The sequence below is a fragment of the Colius striatus genome, chromosome 7 (genome assembly GCF_028858725.1).
Source record: "Colius striatus isolate bColStr4 chromosome 7, bColStr4.1.hap1, whole genome shotgun sequence".
Lineage (NCBI taxonomy): Eukaryota > Metazoa > Chordata > Aves > Coliiformes > Coliidae > Colius > Colius striatus.
The window spans coordinates 39,333,920-39,353,622 of NC_084765.1; the positions used below are offsets into that span (position 1 = coordinate 39,333,920).

The 19,703-nt window shown below is 42.0% G+C and overlaps 1 protein-coding gene across 1 annotated transcript in view; it reads left to right on the top strand.

Annotated features, from left to right (window-relative positions):
• FBN1 (fibrillin 1) overlaps nt 1–19,347 on the top strand; it is a 156,998-nt gene extending 137,651 nt beyond the window's left edge. The window contains exons 51-65 of the mRNA XM_061999182.1: nt 2,983–3,048; nt 3,750–3,866; nt 4,168–4,287; nt 5,878–6,000; nt 6,424–6,555; nt 7,154–7,279; nt 7,825–8,031; nt 8,612–8,737; nt 8,943–9,065; nt 9,951–10,067; nt 10,835–10,963; nt 11,818–11,937; nt 14,728–14,959; nt 15,989–16,163; nt 18,100–19,347. Of these exons, the coding sequence (XP_061855166.1) occupies nt 2,983–3,048; nt 3,750–3,866; nt 4,168–4,287; nt 5,878–6,000; nt 6,424–6,555; nt 7,154–7,279; nt 7,825–8,031; nt 8,612–8,737; nt 8,943–9,065; nt 9,951–10,067; nt 10,835–10,963; nt 11,818–11,937; nt 14,728–14,959; nt 15,989–16,163; nt 18,100–18,483 (2,297 nt within the window). The 3' untranslated portion in view covers nt 18,484–19,347. The remainder of the gene's footprint in view (nt 1–2,982; nt 3,049–3,749; nt 3,867–4,167; nt 4,288–5,877; nt 6,001–6,423; nt 6,556–7,153; nt 7,280–7,824; nt 8,032–8,611; nt 8,738–8,942; nt 9,066–9,950; nt 10,068–10,834; nt 10,964–11,817; nt 11,938–14,727; nt 14,960–15,988; nt 16,164–18,099) is intronic.
• The last annotated feature ends 356 nt before the right edge of the window (nt 19,348–19,703 follow it).

Here is a 19,703-nt window from a genome sequence, read left to right on the forward strand (position 1 = left end):
GGCTACTATAGAAAAAAGGGATGTCCCAACCTCCTGACACCCACCCTTTAGATATTTATACATGTTAATAAGATCTCCCCTCAATCTCTTCTCCAGAATAAACAGTCCCAGTTCCCACAGCCTTTCCTCATATGAAAGATGTTCTATACCCTTGATCATCTTGGTGGCCCTGCGCTGGCCTCTTTCCAGCAGTTCTCTGTCCCTCTTGAGCTGAGGAGCCCAGAACTGGACACAGGACTCCAGATGAGGCCTCACCAGGGCAGAGTAAAGGAGGAGGAGAATCTCCCTCGTCCTGCTGGCCACACTCTTCTTGATGCATCCCAGGATGCCATTGGCCTTCTTGGCCACGAGGGCACATTGCTGGCTCGTGTTAGTTCATTATCAACCAGGACTCCCAGGTCTCTCTCTGCAGAGCTGCTCTTCAGCAAGTCACCCCCAGCCTGTACTGGTGCAGGGGGTTGTTCCTTCCCAGATGCAGGACTCTGCACTTGTCGTTGTTGAACCTCATGAGGTTCCTCTCTGCCCAACTGGTCGAGATCCCGCTGAATGGCAGCACAGCCTTCTGAGGAATCAGCCAGTCCTCCCAGTTTGGTGTCATCAGCCAACTTGCTTTGGGTACACTCTGTCCCCTCATCCAGGTCCTTGATGAAGATGTTGAACAAGACTGGCCCCAGAATCGATCCCTGTGCAACCCCACTGGCCACAGGCTTCCAACTCGATTCTGTGCCATTGATCAGCACACTGTTATGGGAGACAGTGTGAAAAGCCTTGCTGAAGTCAAGGTAGATGACATCTGCTGCTCTCCCCTCATTTAGCCACCTGGTTATGCACTCATAGAAGGCATCAGGTTGGTCAGACAAGATGGAATTCTTGTAAGAAGGAAGTAGGAAAAATAGTTTTGCAGAGGTGTTTAACCTTAACAATTGTCATTGCTCTCTGAATAGCAGATGTTATTGCAGTCTCAAAAAACATATTCCTTGCATAGTTCAGTCTTTTGCATATGCCTTGTTTGCTCATAGGTTTTTTAGTGTGATTAGGTGCTGAGTGTTTTGCTCTGGATGTGTCACATGCTGAAAATAGTAAGCCAGTCCCTGATAGACTAAGTTAGATTTTGTGACTAAATTTTATTACAAAAAACCCCTAAATTTGCAGTGATTTGTGAAAATAGGAGTGACTTTTGAAAATAGCAGGGAAAGACAAAACACAGGCGTGTATGAAGGAAAGCGTCCCTGGACTGTCACTGAAGAAACACTTTCCTTTGTTAGAATCTTTTGTAGACTGAGTAACTATGCATCAAGTAAAGCAACAGGCCTTTGTACCATCATGGTACAATTTGCTGAATGGACTTTAATTCATGCTGACAAATGTGGCTAACAGCATTACTGGTTTCAGCAATACATTCATACAGTTCATTTCATTAATAAGTCCCGTAGATGTTTTGCAAACACTCCTCTCAAAAGCCAGGGGAGGGAAAGAGAATCAGATGTGCCAGTTGCAATATTCCTCCTAGGCTTCTTGCCCATGCATGTTTCATTCCATTGGCCTGGAGCACTTGAACCAAAGTCCGTTGGAAAGCATGGTATACATCCCAGCATTTCCTTGAAGTGTCACCACATCTATTTTTCACTGTCCCAAACTGTTCTCAAAGGATGGTATCAAGGCAATTTCTTCTCATCTTTTGAAAAAGAAATAGCTTTAAGATATCCAAATCTGGGAAATTCATATCTTGGCATGTCCTGGACAGTGAGATTGTTTATTATTTATGTCTTAGTTATGTCATGCATATTCTCCATCATCTATATCTGGATGCAGGCCAACACACTTAAGCACATCCCACCCGAGTCTCTTCCTGAAGGCCTGAGCAGCAGGCAGGTTTTATGCTGCCTAGCTGCACGATGCTGTTTCCCACTCTGAGCCCAGCAGTGTGCCAGACGCTTTGTTGCTTTAAGTGCAGATCTGCACCTACATTTAGTTCTATTCTATTCAATCTCAGCAAAGATCAGCTAATATATTTCAACTAAGAAAAGCATAATATTTGTTATATCTGTGACTGTGTTGTACTGCTGCACTGTAGTCTCTTTGCAGCCTACTGAATTTGCAAAGAAACTCCCTTCAATCTTGCCAAGTGATGTTCTGTGGTGTTCTGAGCATGATTAGTAGCATCTTGAGATGATTCTAGTCCTGTGTCCATCCATCTGACCAAGATACAGTTTAGGGGGGATAAGTGCAAGGTTAATTTTAGTTGCAAGACTTGTATTCTTTTGTGTGTGTGTCAGACCACAAACTAGAGGGGTTTCTGAAGCTGAAGGGCTTTTATGATTCCATGCATCCTTATTGCCTTTTGGTCCACCAGAGCAGAAATTTATTTGTTTTAATGCCAAGAATATACTGGGCAATCTGAACAGCTAAGGAAGTACATGCTTTCTGCAACAAAGAATAGAGAATATCTTGTTCTCAGAAGATTTACATAATCTTTAAATTGTCAAAAATCACACAGAAAACCTTGTGAAAAATGAATGGTGACTTCACTATAAGCTGAACCAAGAAATTCTACTTTCAGTCTACATATAGTAAAATCCTTGCTGCAGAAATAGTTTGATGTGCTTTAATGGGCTGCTAACTGGTGACTACCAATTAAATTGCCTTTTCTTCAGAAAATATAGGAAAACTTTTATTTACAGCAGAAAAGAATGTGGTCACTAGTACTGATACTTTTAATATGGTAATGCTGCTTCTTAAAGGAAGTTAATGCTAATTTTTCATATGATTTTACATATATAAATACAGGAGATCAGATGAAATGTAAAGCAAACATGGAGTTTTTACATGAATGTGAGATTAAATTGTAAATGTGTACCTTTATGTACTATATTTCTAGATCTGAATGTGAGGAGGATGAATTAGTGTCAGTGGTTACATGAGTACTGCTGATTGCCAAGGCAGAATTTAACATATGGTTGGATTTTTATTTTCTTCTTACAGAGGCATTCAGACAAATTTGTCCATTTGGAATTGGCATTCTTGTTGGACCTGGTGATGCAAGACTGGGTAAGTGCCTGATCTACACAGTGACCTTGCTGCACCAATATGCCATTTTCTACCTATAAGTCATTCTCCTTTCCAGTTGCAGAAAACACCTCTGCAGCTATTTCCAAAAGCCATGGATTAGGAAACTTCTGTACATGTTTTCCAATTATTCATACCAATTTTAAAGTCAAGCTTGACTGTCTCATATATCAGAAACTAAACTTCTTTTGGAGTAGTATATTTGGCTTTCAAGTTTATGCTGAGCAGACTTCCTAGGAAACTTATGTAGGCTCTAGAGAATGGATCACATAGCATACCTGTCTTTTCTAATACAATATGCATTGCTTGTTTACAGTAAATGGTTTTAATCCTCCAGAAGTGCAAACCACACTTTCCCAGATTCCTTCAGTACATTCTGTTCTCTCCCAAGACAAACAGCACTTCAGCCTTACTGGCAAAAGCTTTCATTTAAGGAGTGCTGGATGACTACTGCTTTTCCTATGTTCTCCTCTCTCTCTAGCCCCAGTCTAGAAAACCCTAGTTTTTTGTTTGACATTTAGAATCAAATTCTTCGCCCTCATCTTAGTAGATCAAAATTCAAATATTAGTATTTTTTTTGTGATTTCAAGAATGTTTCTCACCAGAACATCTCTTCTTTTAGAGGAGTCTAAAAGCACATGAAGTCAATTGCACTTACCGTGTTGTTTGTGTTTCTGGTTAAGATGTGGATGAGTGCCTTGATCCAGATAACTGTAAATTTGGACAGTGTATCAACACAGATGGGTCTTTCCGCTGTGAATGTCCTTATGGTTACATCCTACAAGGAGCTCAATGTGTGGGTAAGTATAGCTGTTTCATCTTCCATATTAAAGAATCTCCTTTATCTCCAAGTATGGCATTAAGGATTAGTAGGGTTATATTATTCTGATATTGTGGAGTCTTCATCCCCACTGGCATTTAAAACCTGCCTGTAGCAACCTCAAATTATGCTAAGAGTCTGTGACTCTAACTGAGAAACTTACAGTGAGTTCTTGAACTTTATATTTTTGGGGTTTTCTTGGTTGTATATCAGCCACATAAATTTTATACCTTTTTAGTTGAGTATAACCACGATTCTCTCCTTGATTTAACTGCTTGCAGATACTGATGAATGTGCTGTTGGAAACCCATGTGGAAATGGAACTTGCAGGAATGTGGTGGGAGGTTTTGAATGCACCTGCGTTGAGGGATTTGAGCCTGGACCGATGATGACCTGTGAAGGTGAGACTACCATCTGTTAATGACTGTTCTTGTAGTTGTGTGCTGAAACAGTTCCCTGATTTTGGAAGCAATTGAGGAATGCATCTTTATCTGAAACAGAAAGATACATTTCTCCTTCCTGTATCCACCTTAAACTGTGCTACCTCTTTCTAAGTGGAAGTGAACAGGCTTTCGGACAGTATCTGCTAAGGGACTGCCTGGAGAGGAGCATGCTGGGGTACAGTCTCTCCAGAGCAGTCCCCAGAAACGCTGCTTATTGTGTGTATGGTTTTTGCTTACCTCCTAGACAAGCCTTGAGTGAAAACAGTCACTGTAGATGAAAATAGAAAATGAGCTGCTTGGGTTTGCTCAGGAAGAAACAGGGAACAAAACAGAAAATATAAATACAGTACTAGACAATTACCATGGTATCCCTAGGTTGAATGTTTTTCATGCTTTGGTCTGTCATCTCAAAATGCACAACGAAGGGAGGAGTAAGGAAGATCAGAGTTACAGCAGGGACATGCAGAAAATTAATTAGACCAGAATTTTTCAGTGTGGAAAATGTGGTTGAAGAGATATATGATTTAAATTTATAAAGCCACAAGTGGTAAAGGTACCAAAAATAGAGGGAACATGGACAAACCAAAGCAAACATTTATATGTGCAGAGTACTTACTTAAGTTGTGGAACTCTCTGCTGCAAAATATTAGTGAGGCCACAAGTATAAATTGACCCAAAAAGAGATTGTACAAATTTGTGTGGGAATCCAAGAGTAGAAATTAAACTTGATAGTTTGGTTGTGGCTTTTGGCTGTGGAAGTCCTTAAACTGAGAGGCTGTATCAGGGGAAAGATCTCTGCATACATAGTATGAGCCTTATTTTAATACTCGTCTCCTCCTGTTACAACCAGGAAGAGGAGAATGTCCTAGGACATTCTGACACTCTCTTCTGACCTGACACAGCTGTTCTTAAATTATCTGCCACAACCTATTTGTTTGCAAACCCATACAAAAGAATGCTTCTATTTCTGCATCAGCTTGCATTAGTTTTATGTACAGTTAGAGCTTCATTCACTTCCCTGTGGGATTTTGGTGGAAGCTCAAATTGCAGAGGAGGAGTTAGCGGAATGCATAAACATCATTATATAGCAGTAATTACTCAAGTAGCCCAGGGTGTATGGAAATGCACTTCAGAATGATGTTTCTGGTCAGGATATTGTTTTATGGATTCCAGTTTACAAAGAAGCTGAATTAGTGCATCTAGAATTTAAAAATAACCAGTCATAAAAGCTGAGCCTAGATGTGGAAAAGATACAGTTCTGAGACAGTATTTTGGCAGCATGGATCTGGAAGTTATTTCCATTGGCTGCTTGCCGTTGAAGATACTGAAACTTCAGGTAGCTGTGCAAACATCCCAGCATGGCTGATGCCTGCTTCTAGACAGAAATCCATAATGAGCAGAACCATGAGTCCCCGACTACTAAAATTTAGCCCTCAGTAATCTGGAATTTGTGGTATTGCCTGTATCCAAAACCCGTGCACTCAAGTCTGCTGAGTTTTGCAAAAGAATGCTTCACGTCCCCCATGGTCTTTGTCACCCCAAATCCAGATGTCAACGAGTGCATTCAGAACCCTCTGCTCTGTGCTTTCCGCTGTGTGAACACTTTTGGATCCTACGAATGCAAGTGCCCCGCGGGGTACGTTCTGCGAGAGGACCGGAGGATGTGCAGAGGTAAAGCTCTTACCAGACTCTCACAGTTATGAAATAATGATTTCAAATTTCTGCAGGGGTAGGGCTCTGACTCACTGCACTGTTGGGCCAGAGTTTTAATCCCAGGAAGTAACTGAGTCAGAAAGAATTTGGGATGAAATTCTATGGTTTGCGTTACGCAGTTGATTGTATTAGTTCTCTCCTGCCCGTAAACCTACACGTCTGCAGAAGGCAAAGTCATATCAGATGCTACAGTTTTGTCTAGCCCTGAAAACGAGCATTTGGGAGAAATCCGTTTGCTCTAGGCTAATATATCTTGTGGTTAGTTTAGCACAGTAAATGTATAGAATTTGATTATGACTGAAATTCCAAAGTCAGAATTTACTGTTGTTGAATTTCCAAGATTATCTCTGCATGTAATGAAATCTAAACTTTGTGTTTTAGATCAGAATGAGTGTGAAGAAGGAATTCACGACTGTGACTCCAAACAGATGGAGTGCAAAAACCTAATTGGCACCTACATGTGTATCTGTGGACCAGGTTATCAGCGCAGACCAGATGGGGAAGGCTGCATAGGTAAGTGACACTGAAGCGTTGAAGGTCTTGAAACACACAGTTCCTCAGCAGAGTGGAAAATTTGGGATTTAACAAAGCATTAAATAACTCAGGGAACAATTACACAAGTAGCTATGTAATGAATCTACTGTGCTGTACACACTTTGCTGTTCAGGTGTGCACACATAAGTAGAAAATCTGCATGTGACTGTCTTTGCAATCGGTTTGTACTGCTGCTGAGTTGCTCTGAGTGGAGAAAGCAGAGAACTGGGCCCATTGCAGTAAGCTTGTTTATCTCTGTTAGCGTGAATGAAGTTAAATCTGAATTGGTTTTAAACTTTGGATGGCACTCAGAAGTGCAGCTGTAGCTGTGAAAAATTTTGAACACCAATGAGGAATATATTGCAGAGAAAATGCAATTACAGTATGTATAATACTGTGAGTTCAGAAGGTCATCTTTGCTCTGAAAATTGAATAAAGGACTTTTTGTTTTTTAATAAAAGCCCCAAAACAAAATGCCAGATGAACCAGGTAGAGTGTGAATCTTAAGAACTCCTTGCAAACTTCTGCAATGTGCATTAATGGCCTCGATTTTTGTCATATCATTTCAAAAACACAGATGAGAATGAATGTCAGACCAAACCTGGGATCTGTGAGAACGGCCGTTGTGTAAACACGGTGGGGAGTTACAGGTGTGAATGCAACGAGGGATTCACTGCCAGTGACACCCAGAATGAATGCCTGGGTAAGTGACGTAGCAACATCCTAAGGAACTGTCGCTTTCACAGCAGAAATTGTGGTTGGAATTAAACTTAGAGATGTGTAGTGAGTGGACACGCTTTTGAATTTACGTGCCTTTGTAAGTGGTTTCCCTCCTGCAAGTTCCTTCTTGCCACGCTAACCACAGGCCTGCTTTAGCTGGTCTGATTGGGTTGATTTGCTGTGAAAGCTGACTGTTGGGTGGTTTCAGTCAGCCAGGGACTGTGCTGCCTTTTCTTTGGTTCTAATTTTCAGCCTGTCCCTTTTCTCTGCGTTTCAAACAGAAACATATATTTCGTTATAGACGTAGTGTAACTTGTCTTGCCCCTCTTGCTAAATTCCCTGTCATCTTTGTTTCCCTTAGACACTGTGCTCTCTTTCTTACTGCTGGTAGTCTTTCACTCTCAGTCCCACAGTCCCAGGGTGAAGTATGCCCTTTCTTTTATATTTCTGACTAAATTCCTAATATCCCATGACCCTCTGGAGGTCATTACCATTAGGATTCTCTGTGATGCATAATTTGTCTTCCAGACAACAGGGAGGGCTACTGCTTCACTGAAGTCTTACAAAGTATGTGTCAAATCGGATCAAGTAACAGGAACTCTGTCACCAAGTCTGAATGCTGCTGTGATGGTGGCCGAGGCTGGGGGCAAAACTGCGAGGTCTGCCCCTTCCCAGGCACTGTGGCCTTCAAGAAGCTTTGCCCTCATGGCCGAGGATACATGTCTAATGGAGCAGGTACTGACTTTTCTATTGAAGGCTCTCTTACACAATGCCGAATTAAGCGATAGATTATAAACTCCCTTTTTGCATATTTGAACACTGTGAGGTCCTAGACAGTTTGGATATCAGCTGAAATTTTCTCAGAGTTTTCATGTTGAGAGAGTATGGCCCTTTGGGAGGAGGGTGCATAATGAAAGGCCCTGGATGATGAGGCATCCGTCCCAGCTTTGACAGATATTAATTTTGCATGCTGGTTGATTGACATGCACTCAAATGGGATTTTGCACTCTCACATTTGAGTGTGTTGTAGGTACAGATTAAGCTATTTGTGTCCATGAAAGCAAAGTGATTTTTGGAGGCAAAAATATATGATCAGCTCCAGTTGCCTTTCTCTTGAGATTTCTTCATTGAATTGCAAAGTTTGACTAATGCTCCGTTCCATAGTTGTTCACTTAATATTTCTACTTAATCTAGTTTATGTAATTCTTTAATTTTATGTAAAGTGTGGTTTCATGTGGGGTCACAAGAATCTGTTGAAGCTGTCTAAGGTCTAAGATTCTTGTTGCATTGTGAACTAACCCTCATTTAATTGCAGATATTGATGAGTGCAAGGTTATTCATGATGTCTGCCGTAACGGGGAGTGCATCAATGAGAGGGGATCTTATCGCTGTCATTGCAACCTTGGCTATACTACAGACATAACTGGCACTCTTTGCATAGGTAGGTTTTGAATTATGGTGTATGTATAAAACATTTATTACTAAGAGATAACTTGAAGAAGGTTTTGAACGAGACAAGAAAGTATCATTCATTAGAATTCCTTGGGGATTTTGATTTCCTTCTAATATCTCCTGAGCATTTTGAAAAACATTGCCACAAGTCTTGGTTATCATCACCAAGGTGTGTCTGGTTTTGCTTCTTCTAGACCTGAATGAATGTAATGAGTCCCCAAAACCATGCAACTTCATCTGCAAAAACACAGAGGGAAGCTTCCAGTGTTCCTGCCCGAAAGGGTACATCCTGCAAGAAGATGGGAGAAGCTGCAAAGGTAAAAATCAGGAAAAAATTTACTGCAGAAACATTGTGTTTCACTGGCAATGTTTCACTGGCAAATGCCAATCCAAGGACATTTAAATGGTGTAAATCTGTCCCCTTGACATACGTGTTTTCACTAACGGCAGCGGGAGTGGCCTGCACAGGAGCTGGTGTTCCAGTCCATTCTTTGTTAATCGGCGTGAAAAGGAGATCCACAGGAATTTTTGCAGGCTGATGGCAGCTGATCTTAAAAGACTTTGTATCCAATAGTATATATGATTGGTCTTATTTTGATAAGCATGTTAGTTTCACTGAAAAACGTGGCTTATAAATATATCTTAATGGATACAAGGATGAGCATGTTTTCTAGTGCATTGTACCACATAGACTGGGTTTTAACTTGTCACCATCAAGTATGCTGGATAAGGGACAGCAGTGCAGGAGAGATTTTTAAATGTTCATTATAATTCCATTTATTTGTGTATCTTAGTAGCAAAGATGTGACTGAAACTGCACATTAGAGCAGCAATTCTAAGATTGGTGTGGGAAGTGACAGTGTACTTAGTCATTAACATTTAAATATTTCTTTGGGAGTAATAGCATGCTTCAGTGCAATGCCATTTTGCAGACATTTATTATGTAACAGTATCTTTCAGACAGATGAGAGTGGTATCTGTAGTCCAGCTTCAGCATGGACACTTGTGTAGCTCCAGTGTCCCATTCACTACAAGTGGAACTTCATGGGAGTGGGACTGGAGGCCAGCATGGAAAATGAGATGTAGTTTCAGAGGGCTTTATTTGACATGTTATTTATTTGGAATCATGTCTCTAAGTCCAGCTAAACTGTCAGATCCTCCACAAGAAATGTAAATAAAGGATATTTTCTTGGTTTCTTTAGATCTTGATGAATGTGCAACAAAGCAGCACAACTGCCAGTTCCTTTGTGTCAATACTATTGGGGGCTTCACTTGTAAATGTCCTCCTGGATTCACTCAGCACCATACAGCCTGCATTGGTAAGTGATGTGGGAATGCTGGGGATTTATTACTGACTCTTATTCCAGAAGCAAGGTAGCAAGGAGCTGAAATCCACTTGCTGAGAGACAAATGGAGACCTAGACCATGTTCTGATTACAGTCCCACCAGAGCAGAAGATGCAAAGGGATCCTCCTTCCTACCTTCCCTTGTTTTCATAATCTATATCTTTGAATTTTGCACTTGCAAGAATCAGACTGTAAACACACCAATTTTTAATTCTTGCCTCACGCTTTCTTACCCATTGAGCAAAACCACCATTTGTATTTCAGTTTCTTGGAGTGAACTACAAGGACCTACATTAGTGATCATGTCAAGGCTTCTTGAAACAATAAGCATGAGACATATTTCTGCAGTTGTCCTTTAAACACATACCCATGATGTCTGTTAAACAAAACTACTTCCTGCAAAACACTCTTCTGCTCTGCAAGTCAGATCCTGCTTGTGGCAGTGTGATGATCCTGTGATATTGCTGTGAAATTGGGGGTATTTGAAGACTAGGGCATCAAACTCCATATTCTTGGTGATGAAAATGAGTGTTTCCCTTCCTATAGCTGTTGCTAGTGTTTTCAAATTAAAAAGAAGGTAATGTAAGCTCTTCTGTAGTGCAAAGTGAAAAATGAAGAGAGCAGTAAGACAGGTACATTACTGACATTTACCCCTTGTCACAAACTGTTGTTAGGATTGCTAAATGATCATCTTCACAACAAGAAATCAAAAGTAACACTCAGATTTTGTTTTCTTTCAGATAATAATGAGTGTGCTACTGAGATCAATTTATGTGGGGCAAAGGGCATTTGCCAGAATACACCAGGAAGTTTTGTTTGTGAGTGTCAACGTGGCTTTTCACTCGATCAAACTGGGCTTAGCTGCGAAGGTACGTACAACACACAGTGCATTTAGCTTGACCTTCTCTTGCTTTCCATCATCTTCTTCCAGCCATACTGTCATCCAAGGAGGGATGTGCAGTAAGCACCAAAATCTATGGAGTAAGTGTGTGTAGATTGAAAGGGAGTGGCATATTCCCAGTCTCTGGAGGTTTCCAAACCAGCCTGGACACCTTCCTGTGTGACCTGATTGAGGTGAACCTGCTTTAGCAAGGGATTGGACTAGATGATCTCTAGGGATCCCTTCCAACCCCAACCGTTCTGCAATTCTGTGAATGTTTTAGTTTAAGGATCATAAATTCAGCAAACTTCTGTTGAATTTTTGGGTGGATTTCTGAAGGACCTGCCAAGGACAGAAAGTCTGGCATCTCCAAGGCAGCCTGCTAAAGAGAGACTTTAGGGGCTGCAGACTTTTTTTCTTCTGAGTCTCTAGAGCCTTCTCCTGGGATAGAGTTTGGTTTGCTTTGAAAAGAGATATCCTGGGTGGGATGCTTGGGTAAAAGCTAAGGACTGTCTGCTGTGGAGCCAGGAGCCTTACGAAAGCCATGGGACTCCTATATACAAATGGCTTTCTGCTGTCTGATCCATAGCAGAATGCAAGAACTCTGACAATTGTGGATGAATTTGAGCTTTTAGTGATCTTCACCCAAAGTTACTTTCTGTGGAGCCAGAAACCTAAACCAGAAGGCCCGAAGTGGTCTCCCAGCACTGGTTTTTGGAAGATCCTAAAATATACCTCCAAATATATAACATAATAATATATCTGATTATTTGTAACATACTTTTCAAATACAGTGTAATTTGAGCTTCTCCCAAAACTCAAGAGTGTATCTCACCTTTTTAGATGTTGATGAATGTGATGGAAACCACCGGTGTCAGCACGGCTGCCAAAATATAATTGGAGGATACAGGTGTAGCTGCCCACAAGGATACCTCCAGCATTACCAATGGAACCAGTGTGTCGGCAAGTCACTTTTTAAAATCCATACATTTAAATGCATGTTACCATTGTTAGCATCATGAAGTGAAGGGCAGTGGTTCTGTTTGCCATATTTTGTTTTTCTGATAATAAGTTCAGTGGAGTTTCATTACAAATGTGGAAGGCAGAGTTGATACGAAGCACCCAGTAGCCTGTGTCCTGATTTGATGAGTGTTTAAGCACAAAATTATCCTTGAGGGTGCTAGAAGTGATGTTGACTTTGAGAGAACTTGTGTTGGTTGTGTGTTTCGTGATCTGAACAAAGAAAGCTTTACTCAGCCGTGCAACAGTCTCTGCTCAGACACACAGGTCCTGTCTGAGAGCTCGTGGTGGGTTGAACCTGGCTGATGGCAGAATGACGGATTGTTAAATTGTAAAATGAAGCTTTTGTCCCAAAGTATCTGAAAGTCTGTTAATATCCTACTTGATCTGTGCTTTTATCACTCTTAAAACACCTACAGGAAGCCTCTTCTACAGAATTAACTGTTTGTCACATTTGAGAACAGCTGCTTCTGCCTGTCCAAAGGTGCTTCTTTATGGCTTTGGGATACAAGCTTACAACAAGTGCTTACAGGACAATTCTGGTTATCAATAACAAATGCTAGTACTCTTTATTTCTGTTAAAATGTAAATACCTTGGTGAATTAAAGTGCATATCTCTTCCCTACCTAAGCTTTGATTCTACCCCAAGTCTCTGAGTCCTTGTAAATGAGGCTGCACGTGCAGAGCATTGATGCTGGGTACAACTTGAACAGGCAGAACTGGGTCCTCTGCAGAAACCATGGGAAAAGTCAGCAGTGTAGCATATTCAAACAGGAAAATCATGAATCATTGTTCCTCTAGTGGCTGTTATGAGCATTTTTAGTCACATTTAATGGGCCTCATACAAGCTAGTCATGTGTGGATACCTAGAGGTGTGTTTGATGACCTCTTTGAGAACAAAAGGCTTCATAACTCTTTGTTGGGTTTTTTTGCCTTGAGAAACATAAAAATGCCTTTGCTTGTTATCACTGTGGTGCTCTAGGGAGGTCTCTGCTTTCAATTAGGTTTACTAAAGCTCCTGACATTTTATGCAGTCTTTGCTGTGACGTTTGCTCGCTCATGCTCCTGTCCTCTGTGTTTGTAACAAACAAGAAGGGAAGGCAAACACATAGTGATTTTGAATATTAATTAAAATAGCAGAGTTTAGGGTTAAATTAGAATTTAAGCTGCAGGAAAAACCAACAAACCAGCACTGCCATGTCTGGCTGCTGGAGGACATTGTGGAATCTGACAAATTGCAGCTCTCAGTTTTGCAAAACATCTTGACTGTTTCCAAGTCTTCCTGGGTGAGAACATTTAACTAAGTATATTTGCAAGCCAGGTGTGTACTATTGTTCCAGCCTTTGAGCCCATGGACTGCTGTTTAGATTTTATACAGGGCATATCAGTTCCAAGAAGCACAAGCATTGACGTTTCCTCACTGAAGAAAAACCCTTCAAGCTTGGCATCACAAATACTGACAGCATAGCTGGCACAGAGTCCGAGGCTCCTGTAACTGTTTCTTTCACCATTCTTTGTATTTTTTCTTCCAACAATCTCCCAAAATATGGAAACAAACCTCACTGGTGTCCACACTTGCCACTGTGGAGCGAGGTGAAGTGAGTGTATCTCCTTTTGGTGCAGTAACTTTCTGTGGCCCAAACGTGATTGATGATGTTGACATAACTGCGGCGTTAACCATGACAAATATTGAAATGTCTCTCTAAGTTAATGGCAAAATTCCTGCAGGCTTTGGTAACACGGAATTCAGCCCCAGGCTTTAATACCTTGTGGTCTCCACATGTTCACTTTGTAAACATATATGCTTAAGATACTTCTCTAGATCTGGATGTACCACAGGGGAAGAATCCATGTAACTGTTTTTTCTGTGACAATTCCTTCATATTCCTTGGCAGTGACAACTCTGCAAACAGTTTGTGTCTTTGTTAGCTTATTTAATGAAGTGTTCAGAGACTTTTGATGTTGCTGCAACACATATTTAGAGAATCACTGAAGAATGCTTTGATTCCTCATATGCCTTGTGCTATGTGTGACTGCATCCCCTGCCCAGGCAATTCGGTAGCTCGCCATGCTGTAAATTAGGCTGCAAGGAGCAAAGATATCAGACATGAAAATTCAGAGTAGCTACAATAAAAAAAACCTAGCCATTTACAGTAAATAATCCTGAACTGACCTTGGACTCCTTTAGTGCCACACTTGGGAAGTTTGGAAAAGGGCTGGCTCAGAATGTGTCGGTCTTTTCTATCTACAGATGCTTTGAATTCTACTTTGCTACCTGTTCTCCTCACATTTAAGTGTCAGTGTGTAGGGACAGACTTTCAGGGCCTGGCAAAGGTGTCAGAGCTTGTTTCCTTACTCTTTTTCCTTTAATGTTGAATAGCATTGTGAATATGGGATTACTGGACCAGATTGTTGGCTGTACAAAGTTTTATTCTCCTCAGTGTTTTGCTCTTCTGGAACAAAAGAGAAAAAGAGTTGCCTCCTCTGCTGCTCTGCTCTACAGAGGATGGGCTGATGTGGCATAAAACATCTGTAGTCTCCTAAATGTTGCTGTGTTGTATGGTTGCAGCCACCTTTGGCAAGAGGGCCAAGGGTGAGACCAGGCCCTGTTGTCTGTGTCTGTCTGACAGGACATCACGTTGAGTTAACAATCCAGTGTGACCTTTCTGAAGAGGCAGGTTGGTCTACACCTGAGAGTAGAAGTTAATGTGGTATCTTCTGCTTCTTTTCCAGATGAAAACGAATGTCTCAGTGCACACATTTGTGGAGGAGCATCTTGCCACAATACTTTGGGAAGCTATAAATGTATGTGCCCTACCGGATTTCAGTATGAGCAGTTTAGTGGAGGTTGCCAAGATATCAATGAATGCGGTTCTGCACAAGCCCCATGCAGTTATGGTTGTTCAAATACTGAAGGTGGCTATGTCTGTGGATGTCCACCTGGTTACTTCAGAATAGGACAAGGGTAAGGGATTCTCGTTTTAAACTAACAGACATAAAGGGGGCATAATCCGTTCCTGTCTTTGTAGTGTGGAGCAGCAGAACCGGGGTGATTGTCACCAACGAAAGAGGGATAGGACTGTGGAGGTGCTCAAGAGCTGGATGCACCTGCTGATTTTGGAGATGAGGGAGGGGAGAGGTAACCAAGGGAAGGGAGCAGTGTGGGTTGAATGCTGAATGAAGTTTAGTCAGTGCTATCAGGTTCAATCATCTCCTTTAAGCTGGGGTTTCCACCTCTCTCCTGCACACCCCGTCAGCTGAGGAAGGGCTCTGAGCTTGCCACTGGGGAGCTCACACCCCTCCCTGTGATTTATGGTGTGTCACTTGTCTCCTTTGAAAAACAGAAATAATAACACCACCCCTGACAGCTCCAAAGACAAATGATATTATAGAAGTGGCTTCACCCACTGTTTGGAATAACAGTTCTGTATGCTCTTATGTTCTCATATGTTCCATATTCTTCTGTGTTCCAAATGAATCTTTATTGTAATAAACGTCTGCTTTATCAAGAAAACCAATTTTCACTTGCCCCAGTGGGAGTATCAGAGCTGTGCATCACGTAGGACCAGGCAACTCAAATGGAAAGCAGAAAAACTGTGGCTTAAATTTCAGAACTAAAAGCTTTGGGATGTGTTATGAAAGACCTCCCTTTCTGAGTTTTCATCAGTTTCTGAAAATCAGCCTCTTTTAATGCGTTCCAGGTTGGATAACAGAAATTACTAACAACTTCTCAGAGCTTAAGCCTGTGTGTTTAACACTGTTAAATATTGGCAGGTCTCTCGTAGGCAAAGCCTCATGGAACCAGGCTCTTGAAATCAGAGGTAGCTGCATTGTGATTCAGTGAGAATTCTGCCTGTTGACTTCAGCAGAAATTTTTCCTAGGAAATGAGTGGGACCTAATTGCTTTATTGTTTGTATTCACGGTCCCCCAGTTTCAGCTTTTGATAAGATCTGCGTCTCAATGGAATTAATTTTGAATGTCTTCCTTTCTCAGACACTGTGTTTCTGGAGTGGGGCTAGGCAAAGGTCAAGGACAAGAGCTTTCACTCGGTGGAGAAGTAGATGACAACTCCCTCTCTCCAGAAGCTTGCTATGAGTGCAAAATCAATGGCTATCCCAAGAGAGGAAGGAAGCGCAGAAGCACGAATGAAACTGCAAATGAGGAAGAGGTAATGGATTCTTTTGGGGGGAAAGAGTTTGTGGTTGTCTTGTGAAAGCCAGTCTCAGGTGTGCCAAGAGACAAGCCCACAGGTGAAAGGTACACCTCCAAAAAAGTAGACCAGAGAGCTGGGTTTGAATGTCAAGCAGTCTGTGTTTGGGCTTTCTGAAGCTGTTCTCCATCTTTAGGCAAGGCTCACCCTCTGATGTCTGTAAAATAACATACCAAAAAGCTATACCACATCCTAGAGTAAACAGTTCTTTGTCTAGAGAGCTGCCGAGCAGAGAGGCCATGCTGCAGAGGACAGTTATATGCAGCTGTTTGTGGGAGTGACCTTGTGGCCAGAAAGGCAGGACACGTTGGCCAGGGAGGATGTGGACCCTGCCATGCAGTACCATGTTATGTGTCTGCAGCTGGAGTCCTCTCCAGAGCACACACAGAGCTCCGGGCACAGATGCCTCCCCCGCAGGGAGTCCAGGGCTGCAGCCTGTCCTGGGCCTTGCCCCAGCACTTGCAATCAGTCACCCAGTCCTGGGGCCAGGGCTGCCAGTAGCCAGGCTGTGCACCGTGCTCACCACTGGCCCAGACAGCAGAACAAGAGGCAGAGCTGCTTTTGGCATGGTTGATGGGGACATATTCAGGTCTCCATTTGCCTGTGAGTGGGGTAACTGTCAGTGAAATACTTACCATCTATTGCCACACTCACGCTGTTGTCACTGGCTTGTTTTAATCAAATATTAATAAGTGGTTTCAACACTTACATTTCACATGAAAACTGCTCTGCTGTGTGACCAGTTTTTATGCAGAAAACAGGCATCCCTCTTCTCTCATTCTTGGGTGTTAGCAAATGCTTCTCAAAAAAGCATTAAAGGAAATGCTTCACTAAACTCCCCAGCTGAAGGTTGTTCTGAATTGATAGACACACACAATGAGATAGAGGTGGCTGTAATTCAACTGGGCTTCCAGCACCACACCTCCCAGTGTGAGTGCAGAGGTGCTGATGGAAGCATGATCTTGTAATGTGTCACGTTACTGCGATCCCTTTTGCACTGAATTTGAACCCCGTGTGTTGCATTGCACCTTCTTGTAATACAAAGTCAGGATTGTCCGGTCCCATGTCCAGCACAAGTCACTGGATTTAAACCTCTTGTTCACACTGCTTATATGCAGACTTCAGCAAACTGTAAATTGTATGTGGGCTCTGCTAATATGGGAAGACAGGACAGTACTTTTACCTGGAAGAGTGTGTGGATGTTTGATTTTGGGCAGGGTTGGGTCATAACTCTGTTTCCTTCAGTATGTTTCAGTACTGACTGTGAGTAGTGCTGGATTTGTCTAAGAGGTGACACAGAGCTTCCCTTGCTTTCCAAATGAAAGTGTTAAAGCTGATGTGCTGTCTGAAATGTTCCTGTTCTGCCACTGCAGTGTGACTTGTGCACAGGGGCCTCAGGGGGAGCCCAGTTACCACAGTCAGAGGCGAGGGGCAACGCTGCTTTTCCAGCACCCCGCTGCACCCGTGGGCAGCCCCAGCTCCACACCCAAACAAAGCTGATCTTGCAAAGCCCAGAACTCCCCCTGAGTGATTTGCTTCACCTCCAGACCCTGCTCTGTTCTGCATGTGGTGATCCCTTGGGCAGAATGGAGAAGCATGTCTTTGCTGCTCTCTGGAGGAGAATCCAAGCAGGGAGAGGCTTTGTTGGTCAGGCAGCGGGACCCATAGGCGGGAGCTTCCAGTGCATGTCTCAGGCTCCCGTTACCCACGCGGGGCTGGTGACAAAGGCTGCTCCTTATCTTGACGAGTTCTGACAATCCACAATAGTGGATTAGACAGATGATATTATGGAACTTCTTTTTTAAAAAAATGACTCTGTTAGTACTGAATGAGTTTGTTAAGAAACACCTGCACACAGATGCGTGCAGAGCTAACATCACCTGTTCTGCTGCAGGGTCAGCTGGAGCCACCCATCAGTCTCGCCAGCTGGGACAGTGAGAAAGCAGCAGTCTTCTCCATCAATATCTCAGATCTCAGCAGCAAAGATCGCATCCTGGAACTGCTTCCTGCCCTCACAACACTGACAAACCACAACCGATATTTAATTGACTCTGGAAATGAAGATGGTTTCTTTAGAATCAATAGGAAGGACGGGATAAGTTACCTTCATTTCACAAAGAAGAAGCCAGTGCCTGGAAACTATTCATTACAAATCAGTAGTATTCCACTCTATAAAAAGAAGGAACTGAATCAGCTTGAAGAGAAACATGACAAAGACTACCTCAGTGGTGAGCTGGGAGATAACCTGAAAATGAAAATTCAGATATTACTTCATTAATTCATCAACCAAAGACCAAATAATTAAACCAAAGATAGATAGATAGGACTGAATGCTCCTCCCAATCAGATTCTCCATATCATAGGTACAGTCTTTCGTGAGTATATTTCTGTGAACGAGCACTATTGTGAAATCACTTTAACAAGGTACAGGATGAATACCCTAGCTCAAAACAACCACTCTCTCAGGCTTTTAAGTGTAGCTGAACTACCTTGATATGTTGAATCTTGAAAACTGGGACTTTTATCATTGGAAGTTGGCCACTGATGCTGAGACTCGTCATCCTTTCGGCAGAGGTACAAGAATGTGCTTTCAACTGATGGACAGCTCTATTTTTGTAATTCTTAAACTTCGCTTCTCCAACTACAACTTACTAGGTCAGCCATTTATGATATCCATTTGGTGCTAGTAAATTTTCAACCTAGATTTATAAATGCACTGTAATATTTACACAACTTAGAAGCCAAAATTGCCATTATTCAGTCTAAATACTTCAATCAACCAAAGTTAGCTCAGTAGTTTATCTCAGTTATGCCTATAATACATTACATGTAAATTAAGTGTGTGTATACTGTAATCATGCTATTTTTATCAATGAAGCATTTGTAAACTAGATTAATAATACCCTGAATGTGAGGGTTTGTAATGGTGCTTATAAGACCAACTACTCGTTAACTGTATACACAAACCTGATGATAAAGTTTCTGTGACTTGCCAAAATGCACTGAGGTCAGTAGGGACCATTAAACATTCTCCAAAGTCAGACGACAATCAGTGCCATCCTACACCATGACATTTTGTAACATGTCACGAGTACCCATAGTCATTCATATCAACAAGGGTTCAATGTCATAAATGTCACAATAAAACAGTTTCTTTTTTAGTTTATTCTGTGGCCTTGTGTTCTTGCTAAAGGTGAGAGGAGGTGCACTCTCACGTTTCAGGCACTAGTGGCAGAGTTGGTTTTGTATCTGGTGTGCGCAGGTGCTTTCTCCTCGGAGGTGGGCTGCTGCCATTTGGTCATTCTTCATGCAAAGGAAGAAAGGAAGAAATATGGAAACCACCACAAACCCAAACAGCAGTGGACCTCTGGCAAATTACTCTGTGGCTCCAGAAAGCAAGTTAGGACATTGCCAATGACTTCACCCAAATAATCCCGTCAATAAGTAACTTTGGTAGCCAAAACAGGCATAAGTGGATGTGAAACCGTAATACAGAAA